Source organism: Gymnoscopelus braueri, assembly GCF_963280865.1.
Source record: "Gymnoscopelus braueri genome assembly, chromosome: 22".
NCBI lineage: Eukaryota > Metazoa > Chordata > Actinopteri > Myctophiformes > Myctophidae > Gymnoscopelus > Gymnoscopelus braueri.
In genome coordinates, this window is record NC_137624.1 from 9055404 (window position 1) to 9082129 (window position 26726).

Sequence of the window (26726 nt, forward strand, 5' to 3'; positions counted from 1 at the left end):
AAAATTATAAAAAAATAAACATGATTTCCTGAAAAGTATTTGGACATACGAGGACATACTGCGATGAAATGTTGGGATCTTGTCCGAAAAACTATTCCACCCACTCTTTTACATGATTGTGTAATCTGTGTGATGTGACAACCCAGTCCATTCTGAGTCTGAGCTGGGAGCAGCGGTACACAGTAAAAAAAAAATCCTCAGTGTTAAGTAAAAGTATCAATACTGCAATGTAGAAATACTCGGTTACAAGTAAAAGTCCTGAATTAAAAATTTACTTGGGTAAAAGTAAAAAAGTATTGGTATCAAAATGTACTTAAAGTACCAAAAGAAGAAAGTCATTATGCAGAATGTTTTCAAATGTATAAAATGTTAAACAAATCTTTTGAAAATAGCAGAAAATACAAGCTTGCAATGCGTCGTATCGCGACACATTGTGAGCTTGTAGATCGGCTATTTTCAAATGGCCAAACTGTATATAGGGCTGAAGTGGTTAATGTATGGTTTGTAATAATAATCAAAATCTACAAATTAACTAGTAACTAAAGTTTTAATAAACAATAATAATTGTAGAGGAGTAAAAGTATAATATTTGCCTCTGAGATGTAGTGGAGTAGAAGCAAAAAGTACTGAACATTTGAAATACGCCAGTAAAGTAAAAAATACTAAAGTAGTAAAATTACTCAATACTTGAGTAAATGTACTTAGTTACTTTACACCACTGCTCAAGAGTGCGTACGAATGACGGGTCCATTTGGTTCCATTTGTGTACTCTTCGACTCACAGGGCTAAATTAACACTGAGGATTTTCACAGTGCAAGTAAATCCACGGGAGCTGTCAACAAGGCGAGCAATTTACTTTGAGAGCCTTTCTGATCATTAAATCCTCTTGGTGCGTGTGGGGAGAGTGGCACGCTGTGCAACAGAGCTGTCAATCACATAAGGAGGTCGTTGCATGTCGGGCAGAAACCTCTTATCTCACTATTCTAACTTTTTTGTGTGTTTCTTTTTGTAATTGAATGCCGTCCTCGATCACACTACAGCTTCATACAAAAGCATCGAAAGTAGCAGATCCGCAAGCTTGAAACACGGCGCGAAGCGGCGCGTTTCGAGCTTGTAGATCTGCTACTTTCGCTATTTTTGAATTTGTATCCTGAAAAGTAACAGTTTTGGACATATGAGGTTTTACACCCGACAGAGACGTTATATAAACGGGCCGGCTTACCCATTACTTGAAACGACACATTTCAGTAGGCCTGGTTGCATAATCGACCTGATTGCAATTATTTGAGCTAATTGCAATTATTTTGAATAATAACCGTTGGAATGGCTTCCATTCGTCTGTTTACAAACAACTGGATGAAAAGCCATGTTTCCATCATTGTTCTCATGCGGTTGTCTGCGCTCTCTCAAGCACTTTCAACCTGGCCTCCCTATTTTGGGCATTTAGGGGCAAAACATTTTTAAAAATGTAGAAAATGTCTTCAAGATTTTTTTTTTAATAGCAAAAAAAATACATTAGCTTGTAGATTGTCATCTTTAAGTCTAAGCCCGCACACTGCCACTTGCACGGCCAAGAGTTAAGTTTAGTGTGAAGCAACGTTTCGGTCGTGTGGACCTTCCTCAGGCACAGTTTCTTTTTTACTGTCAGCAATTTCATTGTATATTTCACTAATAGGCTATGTATATTTAAGATATTTGTCTTATCTGTGCAATAAAAGACAAGAGACTCATAACTGAGTACACACAGGTTGCAGGCCTCAATGTCCGCAGAGCAATACAACAAATAGGCTCTATGCAGGCTCATGGTTCCTTGAGGGGGTTCCAAATGGCCCCTTGCGGGTGTGTAACTCTGAGAGTGTACAAATGGAACCAAATGGACCCTTAAGGGTCCATTTGGTTCCATTTGTACACTCTCAGAATTACAGGGGGTCCTTGAAATGAAAAAGATTGAGAACCACTGTGCTACACTAAATGGAACAGAGCCTTCATTAGTATCATTGGTAACACCTGAAGGAAGCAAGGAAGAGGCCCAATATGTCCGCTATGCATAGAGCCCATATTGCATGGAGTGGTGAGTGGTTCCTTGGTGGAGGAGCTACACAGTAAGCGGGGAGGACTATACAGTGGATAGTGGCGGCCGACTTTAACGTACCTGCAGCGGCGTGCTCTCTGCCGACATGGACGTGAAGCCCACGATGTCGCTGAAGTAAATGGTGACGCTGTCAAACGCCTCCGCTTGCACCGTCTCCCCTCGCTTTAGCTGCTCTGCTACGGAGCTGCGTGTGCACAAAGGGATAGGGACGTCAGGTCACGCCAAAACACGGAGAAGAAAAGCCCTTCTACCGTGACTCCTTACAACAAGGAATGAAGATGAAGATAATAGCCTAACACCACCGATTCTCCACCTTTTTCTTAACCACTTAAACCCCAGCATCCTTGTTGTGGGGAAAGCTTTTGTTGCCGATATAGCCGATCAACACGCCGCGTTGTGACCTTGTCGATTTTCGACGAAAGCTTTCCTCACAATAACACAAAACTGAAAATACACTAGTATTGAGCCCTGAGGGACTCCGGTTACCCATATGGGGTTTAAGCGGTTAATTTTAAGGACCCCCCCCCCCCCGTTTGATATGCATTAGGCCATGGATTTGATACAATTTTGATCTCTTTGACCCAAATCTATGCTAAGAAATCCCCCTGTTACTGAACTCAGTTACAGATGTACTGTGCAAATGGAACCAAAATGGATCCTTACAGGTCCATTTGGTTCCGTTTGCACAGTCTCTGAGTTACACATCCGTAACTCTTCAAAGGCCCCTGGGGGTTCCTGGACCCGATGTTGAGAACCAATGGCCTAAACATTAGAAAATAAAAACAACTACTGCAGACCACGAGTTCATAAGTTGACCGACTACAAAAGACAGAGACATTTCCTCATCTTTAGGAGAGGAAAAATTCAAATATGCCTGGCAGGTTCAATCAACAAGTGACAGAGTCTTGAGACAGCGTGTGAACATGGCTTCTGTCATAGCACCAGATATCTATTTTAATTCACAGGTATGGAGTGTGTCTTCTCTCGGGCCCTTCTGTCAGTCAGGAAGGCTTTTAGGGAGACAAATTGGCAAGACAGACAGCGTAAGAAGGCAAAGGGAGGCTTTTTCTGCTATTGGCATGTTATTAGAATTCGTAAAACCCCTGCATCTCGTTTTGTTTCCTCCTCGCTCTAATGAGAAGTCTTCCTCTCACTTCGCCTTTCATCTGTGCACAATGGGGAAAACCGTTTATCTGCTCCGAAGCGTGACGGCAAGGGAAGGATTTGAGGTTCGTTCATTAATGTCGGGGTTTTTAAGCCGGCGACACTGAGGACTGCTAATTGCCTCTCTTTCTATCTATCTGAGTGTTTCCCAAATGTATGTAAAAAATATGTATACATTTATCCTATTATATAAAAAAGAAGAAAAAAAGACATCTAAAATTGTCCAAATTTTTCCAAAGAATTGCCCCCCAAAAAGCAGAAATTGTCAAAACATTTCAAGATATTTTTTTAGATAGGTTTTTGTACGTTTGGGGTCCCAGGAAGACACAAAATGTATCTTTCGGGTCTCTCGAGGTGAAAAGAAAGTATCAGTATGTCCTGCTCATGAGTTCCGACGTCGCGGCATTCAGGTATAGGTGTACGAGTGTGACTACGGGTTACAGCGGCTCCGTCTTACTGTGGCAAAATTTGGTAGAGGAGATTCTCGGCTTTCCTCTTCTCCTCCAGGTAGGCCTGCGTTCGCTCCTCCACCAGGTTCTCCAGGTTGTTGGCGTACTGCTCCATCCTGGACAGCAGGTTGTTCAGGATGCTGGTGCTTCCCTCCCTGTTGGCACACACATGCAGGGAAAGGAATAGTATTGATTAGGAATGCATGTGCGGTAACTCAATTGTGTCCGATATCTGACCACAACCGACTGATTACATGGTCAAGGACCCCCAAATTAATATATCGTTGCTGTCGGGCAGAAACCTCTTATCTCCGTATTTTAACTTAATTCATTAATGCCCTGCTTGATCATACTACAGCGTCACACAAAAATAGCAAACGTAGCAGATCTACAAGCTCGAAACGTGGCGTGAAACGTGGCGTGAAACGTGGCGCGAAGCGGCGCGTTTCGAGCTTGTGGATCTGCTAATTTTGCTATTTTTGAATTTGAATCCTGAAAAGTAATAATCTTGGACATATGAGGTTTCCACCCGACAGAGACCATATGGATGTTCGAACACAGATGCCGGAAAATACTAGTATCGATTACAGTGGCTGGGATCATGATGCAAGATGCCACAATGTTGTGCTTAAAGGTGCTGTACGTGATATACTTTTGTTAAAGTAAGTGTTTATATTCCCATAGTAATGATTGCGATATAGAGTTGTAAAAAAAGTTAAAGCTCTATTGATTCTGATAGTAATCATTGTTACAAAGTGTTAGTTCAGTAACAGGGGTCTCCACGTCTCTCCAGTCCAGCTCTTTAGTGAATAGACAATACATGTTCAGATCAGGATACCAATTTTGTCCAATCGGGAGAGAGAACTCATACAGGATAAAGGATTAACAATTGAAACTGGATGTGATGGTGAAAAAAGGAAAAAAATAATTGGAACTGGATTTAAGCTGGAAATGGGTTCTCTCTCCTGATTGGCTGACATTGGGATCCCACCTGAAAATGAATTTTCTGTTTACTAAAGAGCTGGAGAGACAGGAGACTCCTGTTACTGAACACACACTCTATAGCAATGATTACTATCAGAATATAGAGCTTTAACCTTTTCAACAAAAACCTTTTGTTTTAACCAAACAATATCACTTCCAGCCCCTTTGATTACAGCCGGTAATGCAGACTCCATTGGGCTGAATCTATACTAGCATTGGTTCTCAAAAATGTGTCTGGGGACCCCCAGGGGTCCTTGAGGGGGTTCCAGGGGGTCCCTAGCAAAAGTAGTTAATGTAGTGTCACAATCATTTTAACCACTTTATCCGTTTATACGTTCGTGCCGCGCTGCAAGCTTGTACATCTGCTATTTTTTAAATGTTTGGAAAAATATCTACCGGTGATGTTATTGGAAACTTTTGAATAATTTAGATAATTTTTTAACACAAATCTTCTCTTCTGGGGGTCCCTGGCACAAAATCTCTTCAGATGGGGGTCCGCTGCCAAATACATATCAATTTGGGGGTCCTTGGCACGAAAAAGTTTGAGAACCACTGTGCTACAGTCCTGGAAGCATCAATTAGTCTTTTATCAAACTGATAAGAGAGGTCTCCGCACACACTACAGTACGATCTATGCAGTGTTTCACTTAACTACAGTACATGCAGAAATGCCTGTGTGTACCACGCACGCACGCACACACACACACACGCGCGCGCGCACACACGCGCACACACACACACATATACATACAGAGGAGGGAGGTGACTCATCCGCCGCCACAGCAGCTAAAAGCATCGATGCTTGGCATCTTGCCATGTTTCTTCTGGGTCACGGATCCCACACACACACACCCACGTGTTGTTCAAGTTACAGAAACACAACATTAGAGCGATGCGTGTGTGTGTGTGTGTGTGTGTGTGTGTGGGGGGGGGGGGGGTGTGTCACACAGGAGGCCATGAGCTGGTCACTGCACAACGCGCCGTAGACGTCCAAACGCTCTGAATCATGTGTTGAGCGCAGAGGAAGTGAAATAGTATCATTCAGCCGCCCATGCAACCTTTTCTGGACCAGCGCCCACTTGGAAATCTCAAAAAGTGTTTGAGATTAGAAAGTGTCTCGAGAAAGCCTTCGAGATTTCGAATGTGTTCGGCCCACCCATCTGACCACTTAACACGGCAGCCAAAAAGGCTGCCGTGTTAAGTGGTCAGGTGGGTGGGCCTGCCTCGATTGTGTTCCGGCTTGGATCAATGGAACTAACATAGAGTATACTTTAAGTTCCTATTAATCGGTTTCAAAATGAAAACACATTTTTAAAGCTTTTAAAGATTTTTTTTTTTTTTGTATAATATATAATACTAGACCATATGAGCACCCACACGCACGTCATGGTCTGCTTGTTTCACGGATGTGGCAACACCGGCGCTTGTTTCACGCACATGATCTGGCAACCCGGGAACCAGCGAACACAAAAACGCTAATAAACAGCTGACATTTGGGGAAAGCAAAAAACGGGCTTCGGTGTTCCGTGCACATGCTAATGGTCAATGGCTGCGTGCAAATGGAGATCAATTGCTCCAGCCACTTAGGAGAACCGGGCAGAACGGATTTTGGGGGCACACACAGACGCACACACAGAGCCACAGAGCTACAGACCTTTGTAGAACTATAGGATGATAATATAATATATTATCATTAAAATCATAGTGTTTTGCCAATTTACTTGCGATATCCTCGCGGCCCACCAGTGGGCTCCGACCCACAGGTTGGGAATCACTGTCATAATCCAAAAAGAGAGATTCCTTCCCACCGTTCGCCCAACCCAGGTGTGGTCACACATGTTGACAAAGTTATTTCGCGGCAAGGCTATAGCCGAAGGTTTATGAGAAACTTCATGAGAAAACTTATTTTGTGTGATAACTGTTCACTCCGGAAGAAAAGAAAAAACATCTAGATTAATCTAAGTCATTTGAATCTTATATTCAGTCTTAAAAGCCCCCCCCCCTACTTTTTTTTATCTGCTTTATAAAACATATACTGATTATTTCACCTGGTAGCTAGCGTAGCGTTCCAAGAGTCTAAACTAAAGGGACATTATCTTGACAATTCAGATGTTTAATAAGTGATAGAGGTGTGCATTGGCACTGCCATCACGATTCAATTCGATTACGATTCACCAGGTAACGATTCGATTCGATTACCATTAACCTTGAAATAATTCCATTCGATTCGACGATGCATCGCGATTCATCACACGTTTCTATATTACTGCACAACATGGCAACTTTTTCCTCAGTCAATACAAGCAGTCAGATATACTGAACAACATATACTGTACATCTGGCTGCTGCTCTGTGCAATTAGCAATATGATAAAAACAAATAATATTTTTTATATTTATGAATCAATTCATAATCGTCCATGTCCGCATCGCGATTAGTCTATGAATCGATTATGTTTGACACCACTAATAAGCAGTGGTGTAAAGTAACTAAGTACATTCACTCAAGTACTGTACTTAAGTACAATTTTGATATATTTTTACTTTACTCTTTCTGTACTTTTACTTCTACTCCAGAAGAGGCAAATATAGTACTTTTACTCCACTACAATTATTTGACAACTTAAGTTACTAGTTACTTTTCAGATATAAATTATGGTATTATGAAACATACATTAACCACTTTAGCCCTATTTTATACATAGGCTAATAGCAGATCTAATAGCAGATCTAATAGCAGATCTACAAGCTCACAACGCGTCGCGATGCGACGCGTTGTGAGCTCGTAGATCGGCTATTTTCAAATATGTTAGTACTTTTGGTACTTAAAGTATATTTTGATGCCAATACTTTTGCCCTTTTACTCAAGTAACATTTTGAACACAAGCCTTTTACTTGTAACAGAGCATTTCTACATTGCAGTATTGATACTTTTACTTAAGTAAAACATTTGAGTACTTTTTTCCACCACTGCTAATAAGCGACACTCTAACTTCTAGACAGTGAATAAAACAAGTGTGACTTGACGGTATATGCGTGTCAACGCAAAATGAAATGACTTTCATAACTAAAACCTTTTTTATCTTGCAGCGTAAAGACAGAAAATGGAGTGAGACTCCATGGATTTTGCCTGGCGAGAGAGAGGTCATCTATTCATAGCGTGAAGTGAAGAGTCACCGACCGGCCGGGCTCCCCGTGAGGGTTAAACCCTAAACGTTTGCCGTTAAAGGGCCGTCTTTGTTGGCGTGTGCCCTTCAGCTGGCTGACGTGCAACCAGAAATAACAGGCCATCCGTCATGTCATGTCAACAACATACATTTACCTAATGAAAATAACAGGCAAACACTGCATTAACAGACGGACAGTGGTGGAAAGTAACTAAGTACATTTACTTTATGTGAGTATTAACATAATTTTCTTATGTACATTGATACTTCTACTCCACTACCTCACAGAGGCATGTGTTGTATTTTTTTTACTGCACTCAAATTATTTGACAGCTTTAGTTATTAGATTTATATTATAAAAAAACATACATTAAACACTTACTGTAAGCAAAAAAAATTATACTTCGGATATTAGAAAACAGCTGATCTAAGCTCACAACGCGACGTGTGTGTGAGCTTAAATTTCGCATAAAAATACACATTTTGAAACAAATATGTGAAAATATACTTAAAATACTCATTGTACAGAATGTCCCCTGCATAATGAGTATTTTACGTATATTTTGATGTCGACACTTTTGTACTTTTACTCCTTTAGGCCTTTTACTTGTAACTTGTGGTATTGCTATACTTTTACTTAAGTAAAAACAAAAAACACAATCTGAGTACTTCTTCCGCCACTGAGGACGGAGACTTGTGACGGGGAAGGAAGGGGCTGGCCTGCTGGGGGAGGGTCATAGTGTGTGTGTGTGTGTGTGTGTGTGTGTGTGTGTGTGTGTGTGTGTGTGTGTGTGTGTGTGTGTGTGTGTGTGTGTGTGTGTGTGTGTGTGTGTGTGTGTGTGTGTGTGTCAGCATCCTTGAGTGCATCTGGGGGTATATCAATCACACACACAGCAGAGCCTCTCTACTTCAAACCACTCTAAATGGAAAGCTATACATCACTGGCATCCGTCTAAAGTGGCCATGCTACTGATAGCATGGAGACACAGAGAGAGAGAGAGAAAGAGAGAGAGAGAGAGAGAGAGAGAGAGAGAGAGAGAGGGCCATGAGTAAGGAAAAAGCATCACTAGAGGACATGCGTAACCACTTGAACCCTATTCTGTCCCTATTCTGGACAAGTCATCATAATTCAGTGAAAACACACAAACATTCGGGCAAAAATAGCAGAGCTTATGAGCTCACAATGCAATGCACCGTGATGTTTCGGCTGAGAGATTTGGTGTAGAGGGAAAAAGCAGGCAAAAATATCAGATATGCTAGTTAGCCTTGCCAAGCCATGTGGCCCACAGGTCAGTCGCATCGCGACGCGATGCGACGTGTTGTGAGCATGTAGATCTGCTATTTTCAAAAGATTTTTATACATTTGAAAAATTGAAATGGGACGTTCTGTATAATGAGTACTTTTACTTTAAGTATATTTTGATGCCAATACTTTTGTACTTTTACTCAAGTACGTTTTGAATTCCGGACTTTTACATGTAACAGAGTATTTCCATTTTGCAGTATTGATTATACAGGGAGGCATTGGGTCCCATATTCATAGTCTTTGGTATGATTGAACCCTGACCTCCCAACCTCAGGGTGGACACTCTTAACCACATGGCCACTGAGCTGGCTCTACAAGCTCTACGAGCTGTGAGCTTGTAGATCTGCAATATCATGTGAACGACACCATCATATGACGGACGCTGCTGTCATTGCAGATGCAGATCAGCCTGCATCTGGTCACTCTTTGCAACTTCCAATAGCTGGCAATTGAACAAGCAAATATTTCCAAACATTTCTGCCAGGGGTCGGAGAAAGAAAAGAAAAAGGACAATTCATTCCAAATGTGTGTCCTCTGTGGCCTCTCTATGTTCTCTCTATCACCTAGCCTGCAGGGTGGAACTAGTTCACATATTGTGTTTTGTGTTAGCCTGTCATGTGAAAGCTGCAATTCGCAACTTATATTATGAACAAAAGGTGGTTTAAACCATGCTGTATCGGTAGAGTTTGTTAATATAAGTAATATAGAATAAAACCACTATCTGCATTGGTTGGAAGTGGTATCCCTACTCTTCTATTTGTACACTCTTCGGAGTTAAAGGTAGGGTAAGTGATTGTTTGTTCAGTAACAGAAGTCTCCCTGTCTCTCCAGCTCTTTATTAAACAGAAAATACATTTTTAGGTAGGTGACAAAATGTCAGCCAATCAGGAGAGAGTACCCATTTATCAGTTTAATTTTCATAGTGATCCAGTTCTAATTTTATCTGCTGACTGGGTGTCATCAGTTATGTTTTTGAGAGTGTGCGCTTGATGACGGTGACATTGAATCACTTGATTGCCGTATGTCCTGTTTACACTTCACTTCACCGACTGACAGTACGTTTTAACAGCGGGAGACAGTAGGCGACTCTGGGTGATAAAAATCGCCCAGAGGGCGTTCCTGCTGTGATTACCGTATGTACGTATACAGTACGTGTGGAAGGTAAACATAGCAACACATGAATTTGAATTCCGACTATCGCCTCTTCGCCAGCTATCGCCAGTAGTTGCCGGCTCTCATAGACGAATAATGCACTTCCGGAGAATACTATCCTGAATCGCCCGCTGTTAAAACGCACCGTGAGTTTCCCGGAAGATGCTGTAAAAGTCTGTTGTGCACAGTGGTTCTCAAAGTGGGTTCCTTGAAGGGGTTCCAGGGGGTCCCCATCAAAATCAGTTCAACCACTTTAACCCTATTTACATCGGCTGTTTGAAAATAGCCGATCTACAAGCTCACAACGCGTCGTTCGTAGTTCTGCTATTTTCTAAATCTTGGGGTCCCTGGCACAAAATCTTTTAAGACAGAGTTCCGCGGCCAAATACATAATAATATGGAGGTCCTTGACATGAAAATGTATGATAACCACTGCTTTATGACAAGGAATGAACAGCATAAACCAAATATGGTCTATGTCAGGAAATGTTGTAAAATGTAGGGTAATATGGCTTTATGTCAGGAACTGGGGATAACAATCGTGCCCCCAATTGGATTTCTCTGAATTTTAAAGGGTTAGGGTAGGGGTTTGGGTCATGGTTATGGTTATGAGATATGGAATGAATTCAATTCAATGAAGTCAATGCAACAACCCCAAAAGTTTGTTATGTAAACGTCTGTCTGTCTGTCTGTCTGTCTGTCTGTCTGTCTGTCTGTCTGTCTGTCTGTCTGTTTTTTGAAAGAACTAATCCACTCACTCACTCACTCATGCTCACACATACTGTACATAGACACACATGCAGACAGGCGGCAAAACACCACTTCCTGAGAGAAGATGCCACTAAAAAATCAAATAGTGTTTTATCCAACACTGTCCAAGTAGTTTTAACCCATACTGCTGCTTCCTATTTACCTGAGGCTGTTTGCATCTTTTAAACTGATCAGCTACATTACATGAAACTGTTACAAAGTAAAAATCTAACTGTGAAATTAAAAGAGACTCATCATTTCAGGACAGATTTTCTTTTGTTGCCGTTTTGTTTGTTTCATGAAGAGAAGCAAATTGTTGGTGTCAGGCAGAAACCTTGTATCTCCATATTTCAACATGTTATGTTTTTTTCGTAAATGAATGCCCAACTTCATCATACAGTGTCACACAAAAGTAACAAAAATAGTTATGTTTAAAGTTAAAGCGGGCAAGTCTGTCTGTGGATTTTATGAATATTGAACCATTGAAAAGTACTAACAACAGCTTGTGTCTAAATAATAACTACATAGGAATGCATTTGAACACAGGTTCTTTTCCCCATTTTCGGAAAAGTAACGACACAAGATTTCCACCTGACAGCGACGAAATGCATTTTTTTTAGAATGGCGTCTGGTGTTTTGATGCTCACTTGTTGAGTTTGGTGATGTAGATCTTGATGTGGCTGAAGTCGGGTCTCTCGGCGGGGTCTTCGGCCCAGCAGCCCTCCATCAAGAAGGTCAGCTCCTCACAGTGACAGCTGTTGTCTGTCGTAGGACGGAAGTACGGCCTCTGGCCATTTCGCACCTTCTGCACGATCTCTGCCATGGGACAGATAGATAAAATACCATTATTGATCTCGCGGGGAGGGAATTCCGGCGCCAGAGACAGCACAGCAGTAACAGTTACAGACACAGGGCATAGATAATTTGGTAGACATGATGACAGACTACCTTGAAATAGGGCCAACTATATATATTGTTTACACATATTATCAAACATTTTGCATTATAAATAGTGGCCTCTTACATCCCTTGTGACCTAAGTTGTTTGAACCGATCAAGTGACTGGCATTGCCATAGACACCCATGCTCTCACTAGCAGGGTTAAAAAACTCAACATTCTTCACTGTGTTTGGAGAAAATCTCGTCGGTGACATATGTATGTCTGCACATTGTATTATGATTATCTGCCACGAGCAACAGCATCAAACAGCAGTCAATAAATACTTAAAGACGGGGTGCCGTGATTTTCAGTGATCCCCCCCCCTAAAACATAATCATCGAGTATTATGGTTATACTAGGAGGAAGATCTTTTTCAAAAAAGTGTACAGAAAGTGTTAAAATTATGTTTTTATGTGGACACGCCTCCAGTTCATTAAGTATACCTGGTTCTCACCTTAGCACCTCCTCCACCACCTTAGCACCACCCACCTGTCCTAGTCCCTCCTCCTCCTCATGCCCACACCTGTTGTGTTATGATAATGAGGGGGAGGGTATAATTTTACTGTGTCATTAAAGTGCTGTTTTTCTATTGGCACGCTTGACCCTCAAGGTTTCAGCCTCCAGGAAGAAACTCAAAATAGTCAGAGAAGACATAAAACACCATAAAAACACCACCAGGGGGCTTAATGAAGTTCTATCAACCTCATAGACACATGAAAAACAGAAAAAGTGCAAAACCATGGCACCACCTCTTTAAGAAATGTGGATTTGCAGTAGAAAGACATAGCCTATGGCCATGTCTTAACCCCAGAAACCCAGACGTACAGGTCTCATCATTCATTTGAGTCAATTCATTGTACAGTATGTTCTGTGTGGTCTACCCAACCCATGCACCACTGGCCTTTCTCTACACTAACAGGCAAAAGGAATAGCCTCAATACTAAAAGTAATATATTGTCGCTGTCGGGCAGAAACTCGACGGTGAAAGCCTCATTTAACCCATTAAGACCTGAGGCCTTAGTAGGCCGATTCTACAAATGCCTTCTAAACCAGTAGTTCTCAAATCCTAAGTTTTCTGAAAAAAAACGTACGTTGCTATATATATATATAGCAAAAATCTAAAATGAAACAGATGCTTTCCCAGTTTTAATGGGTTAAAGTTGTTAAACTTAAATGCTGATATATTACACTCATTTAGCTGGGGACCTCCTCAAGGACCCCCTGGGCGGTCCCCGGACAGACCGCACTTTGAGAACCACCGCCATAGACAATGAACTTTATGGCGTTATTATATTTGATTAATATTTATGTTCTTACCGATAGCACAGTGCAGTTACACGGTTTAATTATAATGATTAATTCATGATCATGAAACCAAGACTCCAGAACAGGTGTGGCTGCTCTCCACTCGGCATGGGAGTGGTTGAGGATGAGCACTGTCTGGTATAATAATGATTCATTTATATTCTGTCATACAATGGTGCGAAAGGAGGCGGCCTATAAGTCTAATTGTCTTCGTGCGACAACGGCACGAAACAAGAGTATAAGTCTCGAGCGTGACAGTGAATAAAAGATTATATTATGAGTGGCATATGGCACCCGTCAGGTTATTATTCACCACTGACACTCACACTGATTGTAATTACTGTCAGAGTACAAGTAGCGAGCGAAGAGGATGGTAAAACCACAATAGTTAATAGCTAACATTAATAGCTAAGTCTGGAACTGAAAACATATCAAAACGGACATTGGTTAATCGAATAATCGAGAAGCAGGTTTTTTTTTCTTTCGTCTAATCCACCAGCAGTCATCAAGTGTATTTGAACGGAGTCAAACACAAGAGCTCCCACACTGATCCAGTGGAATGCAGTAAAACTGATCATTGGGGCCAATGCATGTAGTGGGGATAGTAGCCATCTTTACTCGCAATTCATTTCACACCTGTATGCCCAGGAAAAAAATTTGAGTCACAGTGGGGAACTAGTACCCATGTGGCCACGGTCCACTGGTAGGCCCCGAGGGTATTGCAAATGGGCCCCCAAATAACTGGCAAAACACAGTAAAAGTTTTGTTAAATTGACTCATTTTGCCGTGTGGGGATTCACGAAATATACATGTTGTTACCTTTGGGGCTGAGGTCCATGCCTTCCACATAGAACGGTCCATTTCTCAGGGCTATTTCCTGCAGTATGATGCCAAAGCTGTACACGTCACCCTTCCCGGTCCCTTCTGGAGGGTGGCGGTCATAAATCAGCAGCTCCGGGGCTGTCCACAGCTTCTCTGGAAAGGAAGAGCAGTCTAATTACCAACACTGAAAAACTGTCGCCCATCGCCAATTAAACCTCATATTGACTGGGGGTCCCCTAGGCCTAGGGCAGTGGTTTCCAAACTTTTTAGCTCAAGACCCAAAAGAGATATTAGAACTAGTTTGCCTGGGACCCAAACTAGCGAAAATAGCAGATCGACAGGCTCACAACGTGTCACTTTGTGCTGCGTTGTGAGCTTGTAGATCTGCTATTGTCACTACTTCTTAAACGTTTAAAAAAATATATATATATATTTATGGAAATTATTAGATTTTTAAAATTTGATTTATGAAATACTTTTGAAAAATGTTGGGATTGTTTTTAATTGATGAAAAGTTGTGATTCTTTAGATCTTTTGACTTTTGATATAATATTAATATTTTCTTTTAAACGTAGGAAACAACAAAAAAGGGGCGACCCATTAAAATTCAGTTCCCCTAGGGGTCTGTGCTGTGCCCACCTCCTTTTTTCACTCTATACAAAATCTCTTCAGCGACAATAGCGGATCTCTTATGACATGCCCAGAAAAGGGACGCTAGGTATCATCTTTTTAAAAAGCTGCAGCGTGTGAATTTGTATACAGTGACATGTCCATGTCAAGGACCCCCAGCTGACAAGATTGTGTGCCTCCATACAAGTATTTAAAAAATATTACAAATCACAGTTTTTTCTAGATTTGTAAAAATAGCAAAAGCTACAAGCTCACAAGCTTGTTGTGAGCTAGTTGGTTGGATATTTTCAAATAGCCGATGTATATACAGTAGGGTTATAAAGTGGTTAAACCAATCTTGATGCTACATTAAAGGAGTAGTTCACCCCCCAAAAATCTTATTTTCTATCAATTACACACCCCATGAAGCCTTGAATTCATGGAGATTTTTTAGTTTTTATCGCGTTCCTAGGCCAATCATTTGATGACCGGCGGTCTCTCCGGTAGGACAGTCTCCTTTGAGTCTCCTACAGGATACATTAGCATCTTTCCGCCGGTCATACAAATTATTGGCTTAGGAATGCGACAAAAACAAAAAAATCTCCATGAATTCAAGGCTTCATGGGGTGTGTAATTGATAGAAAATAAGAAATTGATAAAAAACTGGGTGAACTACTCCTTTAACTAATCTAGCTGGGAACCCCCAGCTGGAGCTCCCCCCTCAAGGACCACCTGGGCCCTCGGAAATGCAGGTTCCACACAGAGATTCCAGACTAATGTCTACGCAGTGATATTAGTCTGGCCATGCCAGGCTAGGTTCCCACGGGGGGGGGGGGGGGGGGGGTCCCACTTTGAGAACCAATGACATACAGTAATAATGTCCGTAGCGACGACGAAGGAAGAGGTTGACTTAGGGCAGGTACACACTGTAGGACTTTTAAAGTGGTCGGGGAGTCATCTGATCGTTAAGCATTACACATTGCAGGAGTTTATTTCTTGAAATCTCTCTCTCTCTCTCTCTCTCTCTTTCTCTCTCTCTTGTAGATCGTCTATTTTCAAATATCCAATGTATTTGTATATAGGTTTAAAGTGCTCATGTGGCCTATAGTCGTTTTGTTGGGCTTGGTTTCATAGAACTGGTTGCTTATTTCTCTCGCAAAATCTGGCAACTCTGTTTACGCGCTGCACTCAGCCACTCAAAGACACCGTGACAGCCCGCTCTCGTCTCACTCTCTCTCTCTCTCTCTCTCTCTCTCTCTCTGCAATTCCTCTCAAATAACAGCCCCTACAAGCACGCTCGCTCAATCTCTCATTTTGTTTTATAATGTTTAACTTAATACAGGACTGGACGGTAATATTGCGGTAGGGACTGTTTGTTGTGGTCAGGTCCAGCGACCCTCTCCTCGCCACGGTGGCTGCTGTAATGTGCTCTCATTGGCTGTAGCGTGGATCTCCTCGCAGACCCCGTTCATACTGTATGGTACTGTTTTATGTCCAGTCGGCGACAGAACCAAATATCTAACCTGCTAGATATCTGAAACGGTCGTGGAAGCCATCGCCGAGCCAGATCGTCTCGCAGAGCCTTTCACACACAATGCTCGCCGATCAAAGGCCGATCTGCGCCAGATCGGGTGGTTTTGTCGGCGAGCCCCAAAAAAGGTCCCCGACAGTATAATCGGACCAAATTTCCTACAGTGCGTACGTGCCCTTACTTGCATAGAGTGCGTGCGTGTCGTCGTTCTCACAGGAAAAGCGGAAGCTGTTCAAGCCGTAGTCTGTGATCTTCAGGACAAACCGACTGTCCACCACGCAGTTCGACGACTTCAGGTTTCCATGGCAGCCGATGTAGCTGTTGTGGAGATAGTTCATTCCCTAGTGGAGAGAGGAGCGTTAAATGAAGAATCACTGGACCATCCTTCCCCTAGAGAAAAGCATACACGTATAAAAACCTCAGTGTTAAAGGTGATTTAAGTGATTTAAGTGAAAAGGCTAAAGCTCTGATAGTAATCATTGCTATAAGAGGGTTTGTTCAGTAACAGGGGTCTCCTCATCACTCCAGCTCTTTAATGAACAGAAAATACTTTTTCGGGTTCTGGGCTGCCAAGTTCATAGTGTTCCAGTTCCAATTTTGTCTGCTCATTTCTTAATTCTTAATTCTTAATATCTCCCCTGGCCAAGTGGGCGTTCCGTCTTAGCTCAGTGGTAAAGATTCGTTCAACTCTCTAAGGACATACATTTTGTGATCAAGTTTTTATCTTTACAGATAAATCTTACAGATTTATACAGCTTTTAATTCAACTATGACATTTGTAACTCTGGGAGACTACACATTTTACGGGTCCAAATGGACCCGTATAATGTGTGGAATTTTGTGTGGAATTTGTTTTGTTTTTGTCGCATTCCTAAGCCAATCATTTGATGACCAGCGGTTCCGGTAGGCAGCGGTTCCGGTAGGAGATACAAAGGAGACTCTTTGTGTCTCCTACCGGAACCGATGCCGGTCATCAAATTATTGGGTGAACTATCCCTTTAAATGAACACTGAGCATTTGACTGCGCACGCATAAGACACATGCAAATCCGGCAATGTGGAAATAATATGGTTTGAGTTTGAACAAGTGAGCAATTTGCGAGTGTTTCAAGGACAGAACATTTAGACAGGGAGTTCTCCCCCTTATGAAAGCATTGGTAGTTCCTCGGGGCGATGTCGGACAATAAATGCACTCATGTACAACATTCTGTGGGGGGGGGGGGGGGGGTGGAGGGGGGGAACACTTGAGTCATATATCCCTCAAACATATCTGCGTGCTATCTGCGCGGAGCAATTTAGTTCTGAGTGCTTTGTCACGCACGTAGTTCAATAGTGTCTATTCAAGAGACTCTCGATCTCTTGACAAAAGCCCCTTTGTTGAGGCGGACTAAAAATAAGCTCCTAAAATACACGGATGATTAGTTTTGATTAAGCTAAAAGGATTTTACGGTAAGGGTGTAATTATATTTCTGGCCAACACTTAGACACTTACGCTGCCAGTGTATAGGTTTTTTACTCAATAAATATACCACAATATACCATTTCCTCTCTCTCTCTCTCTCTCTCTCTCTCTCTCTCTCTCTCTCTCTCTCTCTCTCTCTCTCTTTCTTTCTCTCTCTCGTCTTTCATAAACCTGGAAAAGTAACTAAGTACCTTTACTCAAGAATTGTACTTACTGTAAGTAAAACTTTTAGGTATTTTTCTTTTTACTTAACTTGAGTATTTCCATTTCTAGATACTTCTACACACTTCTACTCCACTATCTAAGAAGCACATATATTTAACTTTTTACTTCACTAAAACTGTTTGAAAACTTTAGTTACTAGTTACTTTGCAGATTTTTATTATGAATACAAAACCCCTATTATATCATAAAAAAAAGACAAATATTGAAAAAAAGAAGTGTATGAATACTACTCAAGTAAAATTTGGAATACAGGACTTTTACTTGTAACAGAGTATTTCTACATTGGTATATTGATACTTTTAACCTAAGTAAACTGAGTACTTCTTCCAGCACTGCATAAACCACACTGACGTGAACCATAAACAAGCTGAGAGGAAATGTTGTCTATGGCACAGGAATGCTGGGGAAGAGTGGAGAGTGGAGGAGACAGATATGGAAGAATCCATGTAATCCATGCAGCTCAAGAACAATGTGTTTACCAAACCAGTAGTTCTCAAACTTTTCCATGCCAAGGACCCCCAAAATGATATGTATTTGGCTCATCTGAAAATATTTTGTGCCAGGGATTATTCAAAATTTTCCAAACACTTTCAAGATAAAACAAAAAGTTCAAAAATAGCAGACATACAAGCATTTTGCAGACATACAAGCTCGCCATGACGTGCTGTGAGCTTGTATGTCTGCTAAATGCTTGTATGTCTGCTATTAAAATCTAGATAAAGTGGTTAAAATGATTGTGATGCTTAACTAATTTGGCTGGGGACCCCCTGGAACCCCCTCAAGGACCCCTGGGGGTCCCCGGACCCCACTTTGAGAACCACTGTCCTAAACTGACTACAATACAAGTAAGCCCAGGCGGCTGGCGTAGCCGTCTGGGCACCTAGGCTGGTAACCTAGCCTGACAGCGTGTCCCGGGTTTGAATCCCGATCCCCGACGACCTTTGGTGCGTGTCACCGCTTCATGTCTGCTGCATTATGCGAGGGTATTGCTTGCCAAAAAGCACAGACCTACAATACATTGCGTTGTTATAGCTTGTACATCAGTTCTTTTAGGCAAGCAACATGTGCATGTAGTTGAAGCCTTTGGATATCAAGTGCTGTATGATGTTATTATTGAAATACCGAGTGCCGCGCTATGAGCTTGTAGATCTGCTATTTTTGGAGATTTCGTGAAAATGTGTGTAAATCTTTGAACATTATATTTTTAAAGCAAACATTTGTAACTCAAATCTTTGCTTCTGGGGGGTCCCTGGAACAAAATATTTTGAGATGGGGGTCCGCGGCCAAATACATCATTTAGGGGGTCCTTGACATGAAAAAGGACCACTGATATAGCAACATAGGTTTTTTCAAAAAACTGTTAGCAATTTGTAGAATCGGCCAAGAAACAGTCCACACTCACAGAATACATTTTCTCTAATACAACACTGCAAGCAGTCTGACAAACAAACGGATGTGTTTGGGCTCTCAGGCCTTCCTCAGCACTTACTGAGTGGGTCATTATTGTTCATACCTTTACTATATCGTTGATCAGCGAGTAGCGGAACATCCAGTCCAGGTTAATGCTCTCGTTCTCCAAAATGTCCTGTGAAAACACACATGAGAAAGCATTTATTAGTTATTGCACATGTTGGTGGAATGGTCATGCTTTATTGGTAGTGAACAGCATAGACAGAGCTTCTGTAAGAGAAATCCGCCACCATGTGTTTAGTCTCAAATTCTAAAATGTTTTACAACATGGCAGCCGTTACAAAGTTGCAAACTGACAGGTTATTCATTCACTCCAGATTTATTTATTCTCGAAATTACACTGAGTAATTAAATTCGGTTGCAGTGGCCACTTTACGGCCATTAACGGTGCAGCGTTTTAACTTCTTCTAAATAACTAATACCAGAGCCATTGAGAGTTGTGTCAATGAGGGGTCAGAAGGTCACGTGCTTCATCAACACCCATTAAGAGGTATTCAATGTTCAATGTTCAATGTTTGGAACTATTCATGGGGTGACCAACAACCCCCTTAATCACTTAAACCCCATATGGGTAACCTGAGTCCCTCAGGGCTCAATACTAGTGTCTTTTCCGTTTTGTGTTATTGTGGGGAAAGCTTTAGCTGAAAATAGCCGATCGACAAGCTCACAACGACGCGACGCGTTGCTGGGGTTTAAGTGGTTAATCACTAAAATACAATTACAAAAAAATATATATTTGTATTTTCCTCAGGATGGAGGACAATTATTTAGGCTCTTAGTACACCTAGTGACTGCATATTTCAACAGAACAGAACATGATAAACATCTATGTACAGTAAGCACTAATAACAAAGTTTTAGTATTTTAGTGTTAGTATTTATTTGGTGAAAAACTGGAAGAGTGTGGTAGTGAATGTTGAAAACCAGGACATTTCAATATTTTTGAGGTATTTGTCGGGACAACCAGCTTGAAACCGGGAGAATCCCGGCCAAACCAAGGCGTATAGTCACTGTAACGCCACAGCAGTGTTTGGAACTATTGGTTGCCCGATGACCGAGTCTCGCGAGCCAGACTGTTGCCTCCCACAATTTTCAGATGCTTCCGTCATACAGTCTGGAGCAACGGAAGCTCTGAAAATGATCAGAGGATAAAGCGGATGTGTGACGCCTCCTCCGTTTGTCCTAATATAAATCAAAATAATCAAAGCATATTTCAGAAATGGAAATTCTAAAATAAAGTGTAAAGATATTTTTAAAGATATTTTCGTGAACGGAGATGACAAACAGATGACAGCTTCCGTTCTCGGCTTTCTGGATGTGTAGTTCCTCTCTATACAGCATTCGGAGATCGTGGAATAGTTAACTGGTTAAACGAGACTACCCGATGATGACAAGCGTTCCACATTCTACTTGTTCTTGCTATCGCTGGGCACACCAAAACAAACTCCCGTTCAACTGTATGTTGGTTTTGACAATAAATGATTGACTATTGAATATGTATATGCATATTCTTTGTTCACATGAACCGCCATTGCTGTAAAATATTTGTACTGATGGGAGTGAACGGAGATGACATGGCTCTTTATATCCCAACGGCTCTGTACTCTGTACAGCGGTCCGGGTGGGCAGGTTATTCCCTATGGCCGTGGCACACCCCCATACACGGAGTAATCCGCTGCCGCGGAGGGACACATCATATTGGAGTGATCCAATATAGCGCTACATAATGTCTCTGTGGGGTGGAAACCTCACATTGTATGTCCATTGTCCAAAAACGTTACTTTTCAGGATTCAAATTCAAAAACAGCAAAAGCAGCAGATCGACAAGCTCGAAACGCGTCGCTTTGCACCGCGTTCTGCTGGTTTTGATGCTTTTGTGTGACGCTGTGGTATGATCAAGTTGGGCGTTAATTTACGAAAAAACAAAAAAAGTTAGAATATGGAGATAAGAGGTTTCTGCCCGACAGCAGCGATATTCTTAATCATGCAAGGATAAATGGTGCCAAAGTAACTGAAGCCTGCAGGGAACTGTCAAGGACAGCAAAGAATGCCCTGGTGTACGCCAACTGCAGCACTCTGAATCCCACTGGCTTATACGCACACTGAAATCACATCAAGCACAGCTAGCCGTCAGTTACACATCACCACTGTCACGCAGAAACCTTGTACAATATGTCCAAAACCGTTACAAAAAGAACGAGCTCTTGTTAATACTTTTCATTGGTTCAATATTTATAAAAACCCACAGACACGCTTAAAAGGGATACTTCACTTTCAAATGTGTCGTTTCTGTTCAGTTTAAAATCTACTCTGGCTCTTGTGTCTTCAAACTCCATTTTAACCATGTTTAACTTAAAACACACATCCTTGGTTCTGGTGACTGATATTGTCCTTCTATTGCGTGAGGGGGCCGTGTTCTTTCCTTTATATTGATTTATTTATTTTGCATATTGATTTGGAAAAAAAAATTATAAAAAAAAGAAAGAAAAAAGCAATTGAAAAAACGCGGCCCACTCACACATCAGAAGGACGATATCAGTCACCAGAACCAAGTACGTGATTTCATTGAGTCTAACATGGTTGAAATTGAGTTACAATGGGTTTGAATGGGAAGGTGTCTGAAGTAGGTCTTTAAATTATAAAAAAAAAACATAACAATTTATAAAATGGAGATAGGAGGCTTCTGCCTGACGCGTTGTGAGGCGTTGTGCGCTTGTAGATCGGCTATTTTCACTACTTTTGTGCGACACTCTTGAAAAAAAAAAATTGAAACTTGGTGATACAAGGTTTCTACCCGACAGTGATATTTAACAACTAAAATGACAGAGAGGCGTTCCCGGACCCGCAGTTGAGAAACCGTGATCTAGCTTAGTGGTTCTCAAACTTTTCCAAGTCAAGGACCCCCAAATTGATATGTATTTGGCCGCGGACCCCCTTCTGAAAAGGTTTTGTGCCAGGGACCTTCAGAAGAGATTTATGTTAAAAAAAAATCCAAATAATTCAAAATTAATAATTTTTAGATTTTGTACAAACTCGCAGCGCGGCACCAACTAACATGCTGCGAGCTTGTATATCTGCTATTTTTACAGCCAAAGTATAAAAACTAGTAGTACAAACAGCTTCAGAAATCATAGGAACCAGTACCACAGCTTCAGGACGCTCACTCCAACCGCTGCAGAGGGAAGGCCCTGAAAGCCTGATTTAGATTTGGCTGTGCGTTGTGTCTCGCACCACAAATTGCTGATCTCCAAGCTTGTAGATTGGCTATTTTCAGTGGGAGACACCAGCATCAAACTAAGTATAAATCAGGTGTTAAGTATCATGGAGGATACCGGCTGCCCAGCGCATGATAATAAACATAATGAACGGTACTTGTCAGCACTTCGGCCCTGCTCAGTGATTCATTACATTGTGGGATCTGTGTTATTTTTTCATTTTCTTTTTTTATTTCTTTGTTTTTATATAAGAGTGCCACGCTATGAGCTTGTAGATCTGCTATTTTTCTTTAAATCTTGAAAATGTGTACAAATCTTTGAATAATATATTTAATTTTTATATATTAGTTGAAAATATTTTTTCAAAATAATGGCCTCAGGTCTAAATGGGTTAAGTGCTGAGAAAGCCAGGGCACGTGCATGTCATTGCATTTGAATGTACATGGTAGTGTGTATTACAAATGAGTATACGGTAGTAACTCATTGGTTACAGTATGACCGTGGCCCCTGTGGTCATGGCCAGGGGTCCCACAATGCCATCCATGAATTCTAAGAATTTACATACAGTACGTTCCCAAAGGACTAGAGGGAAGCAGCAATATTCGCTGTGTCTTTATCTTTACGAGACATAAGAGTCTGATAATGTTGTGGTGTGGAGAGTTGCTGCATTCGGTGTGCAGTTCAGTGCACAAAGCCACACAAATCTCAATGTGGTGTTCAGTAGCAAAGTATGAAAGGCAAACAAGAAGGTCGACACACTGTAGCTCTCTTACAATTACTTTTTATTTAGGTGTCCAACAAGAACTTTTTGGATGCCTAAATAAATAAATAGCTGCAGTGTGCGGGCCTCCTGGTTTGTCTTTGACACCTGTTTGTTTTGGGACAAGCACCTGCCTTCAGGTTTTTGGATGTGTACTACGAGCTCTTTTGATCTTTTGGTCAGTGGCAAAGTATGGCCACTATTCTTTACATGAAAAGGCCAGTTGGCATCATCTCCACATTGATGAACGGACCAATTTTAACCATGTCGACTAGTGAGGTGACGGTCTACATCTCAGTTGGCCAAAAAACAACTAACTTTATAATAAAAAATATATATACATTATTTTCAGTTTGGCCAGTTTTTTAACTGTATATTATGTTTACATATTTTTTGTTCAGAATACCAGCTACGATACAACTTTCACACTCTGCAAAAGTTTCAGTTTAGCATTTCGTGGTTGTAGAGACAGTTAAGTCTATTTTTTTAACCATAATTAAGGACCCTAGCGTCTCTATTCTGGGGTGAACCTTCAGCGAAAATAGCTGATCTCGATTGGCTATTTTGGGCAAAGAGATTTGGTGTAGAGGGAAACACGAGGGGACCTAGTATAGAGCCCTGGGGGGGTTAAGGGGACCTACTGTACACACATACTGTACACACAGACAAACCCAGTTCTAGGCAGCTTGGCTAATTTGGCCAGAACATAAAAATGTAGAAAGACACATTAGGCTTTACTTTATTTAATCATGTGTGGGGACCAAAATAACAGACTTTTTTTAAAACATTATTTGTTGACATTGTATGATTTATTCAAGCGCAGAGAGAGACAGGAAACCTAGGAAACCAGAGCGATGGGGAGACACGCAAGACATGACAGGAGTCTGATCCCGACTCGGCTCCTCGCAACTCAAAAAAAGGAGCATAATAGGGTTTGTGTGGGCTCAGCCAACGTAAAAGGAAGAAATAGCGAGAAACGGCATCTAGAGCTCTTACCTGCAGACTGCCCCTCGGGCAGTATTCGGTCACAATGCAGATGTTAGGAGGGTCGATACAGGCCCCGATAAACCTGGTCAGGTGGTTGAACTGCACGTCCCTCATCTGAAAATAACCACAAACAAACAAACAACAACATCGTCACCGCGGCCGTTAACGTGTAAATCTTTCCAGCTTCAACGTCTTCCCCTATAAGCCTCCATGGAAATAGCGGGGAGGGACTGACTGGTTCATTTATAGAAAATGTTTGAAAATACTGACTGCCAGAACTTCACATCAGAATAGTCTATTTACAGTTAGGCCCTTGGTTGGCATAGTGTCTTTTCTACGCGTACGAGGAGCATTCCTGCACAGGGGCATCTAGTTGACACATGTGCATGTGAATAAATTGCCCTTGGTGGTTTATGAATGAGCCAGTGTACTGAAGAGTTACACACTGAGTGAGGTGGGGGGGGGTGGGGGGGTGGTCCTTGAGGTGTTGAGACGATCGGTGGTGTGAAGTAACTAAGTACATTTACTCAAGTACTGTACTTAGGTAGAATTTTGAGGTATTTTTTACTTTAGTGGAGTATTGCCAATTTCCGGTACTTTTACTTCTACTCCACTACGTCTCTGAGGAAAAATATTGTACCTTTACTCCACTACAATTATTTGAAAACTTTAGTTACTAGTTACTTTGCAGATATAAATTATTATATTGTAAAACATACATTAACCACTTTAGCCCTATTTTATACCTAGGCTATTTGAAAATAGTCGATCTACAAGCTCACAACGCGTCGCATCGCGACACGTTGTGAATACAGGCCTTTTACTTGTAAGGGCACGGCCACACCGCACTTTTATTTTACCTATGGGACGGAATCTGCCAATGCTTTGTCAATGCAAATGCGTGGATTCTTGGAAAAAAGACCATGAATCCACGCATTTGCATGGGCGGTGACACGTTCGTCAGTCGCAGCAGAGTGAATGAAAGAGGGGGAGAAGAGAGACAGGGGAGGGCATGGGAGGACGGCCCGTCTCCCCATTGGCTTAAAGGACAGGCAAAACGGGGAAGTGTCCCCATTGGCTTAAAGGAGTGAAGGACAGCCAGGACAGCAAATGATTGAAAACATGTTGCGAATATGTCGAACATATGTCGAGGATGACTAGGATGACTAGTAGGTCAGTCTGTTCATAGACCAGGCTTAATGTTATGTCTTAAAGGGGAAATCCACCCATTTTCAATATTTAACTATGTCATTAATATAGCATAAAGGAGTTGTGTGGAAATAAGAAAAAATTAAAAAAAAAATTAACATTGCAAAAAAATGTAACATTGCAAAAAAATTAACATTGCAAATTACACCATGATGAGTCATCACAGTGTAATTTGCAATGTTAATTTTTTTGCAATGTTACATTTTTTTGCAATGTTATTTTTTTTTTTAATTTTTTCTTATTTCCACACAACTCCTTTATGCTATATTAATGACATAGTTAAATATTGAAAATGGGTGGATTTCCCCTTTAAGATTGTTTTAAAACTTGTGTCACAACGCGTTGTGAGCTTGTAGATCGACGACGAAATATAAATCAGGGCATAATTGGGTAATATATGTTTTGCAATAACAATCTAAATCTGAAAAGTAACTTGTAACTAAAGCAGTTAAATAATTGTAGTGGAGTAAAAAGTACAATATTTACCTCTGAGATGTAGTGGAGTAGTATAATTATTTTTAATACTCAGCAAAAGCACCTCAAAATTGTACTCAAGTAAATGTACTTAGTTACTTTCCACCGCTGACTAGCAGTGATCTCAGAACCGAGGCGAGCAGAAGCAAAAAGCCTAAAAACACGACAACATGGAAAGTTTGTATTAATGCCATGCCCTCTTATGATGCTGGACGCCTTCCAAAAAAATGTAAACACATTAAAAAATAACATAACTCAAGCTTTTCAGGGAGAGACAGCTTGGAAAGTACCCTGACCAAATGCACATCGACAGCATAAACACGGGGAGAAATCGATGTAATGTTGGAACGATGGAGCAAACATTTAAAAATCATTCTTATTCCATTCTGTAAGGGGCCATCTTTTTCACATTCAGAGCTAAAATCATTCTCTCTTATATTCCACTCCATAAGATGGTGGTTCCCAAAGTGGGGTCCGGGGACCCCCAGGGGTCCTTGACAGGGTTCCAGGGGGTCCCCAGCTAAATCATTGGTAACTCTGAGAGTATTCAAATTGAACCAAATGGAGGGTCCATTTTGTTCCATTTGTATACTCCCAGAGTTATGGGAGTGTGTGGCCTAATGCATAGTAAACTGGGGGTCCTTGAATTGAAAGAA

At 41.3% G+C, this 26726-nt stretch overlaps 1 protein-coding gene across 1 annotated transcript in view; it reads right to left on the minus strand.

The window, feature by feature from the left end:
• Positions 1-26726, minus strand: part of npr2 (natriuretic peptide receptor 2) — a 96998-nt gene that overhangs the window by 8981 nt on the left and 61291 nt on the right. The window contains exons 11-17 of the mRNA XM_080418733.1: positions 24397-24501; positions 19470-19541; positions 16452-16611; positions 14128-14283; positions 11711-11879; positions 3714-3860; positions 2153-2276 (exon numbers count right to left, since the gene is read on the minus strand). Coding sequence (XP_080274859.1) covers positions 2153-2276; positions 3714-3860; positions 11711-11879; positions 14128-14283; positions 16452-16611; positions 19470-19541; positions 24397-24501 — 933 coding nt within the window. The remainder of the gene's footprint in view (positions 1-2152; positions 2277-3713; positions 3861-11710; positions 11880-14127; positions 14284-16451; positions 16612-19469; positions 19542-24396; positions 24502-26726) is intronic.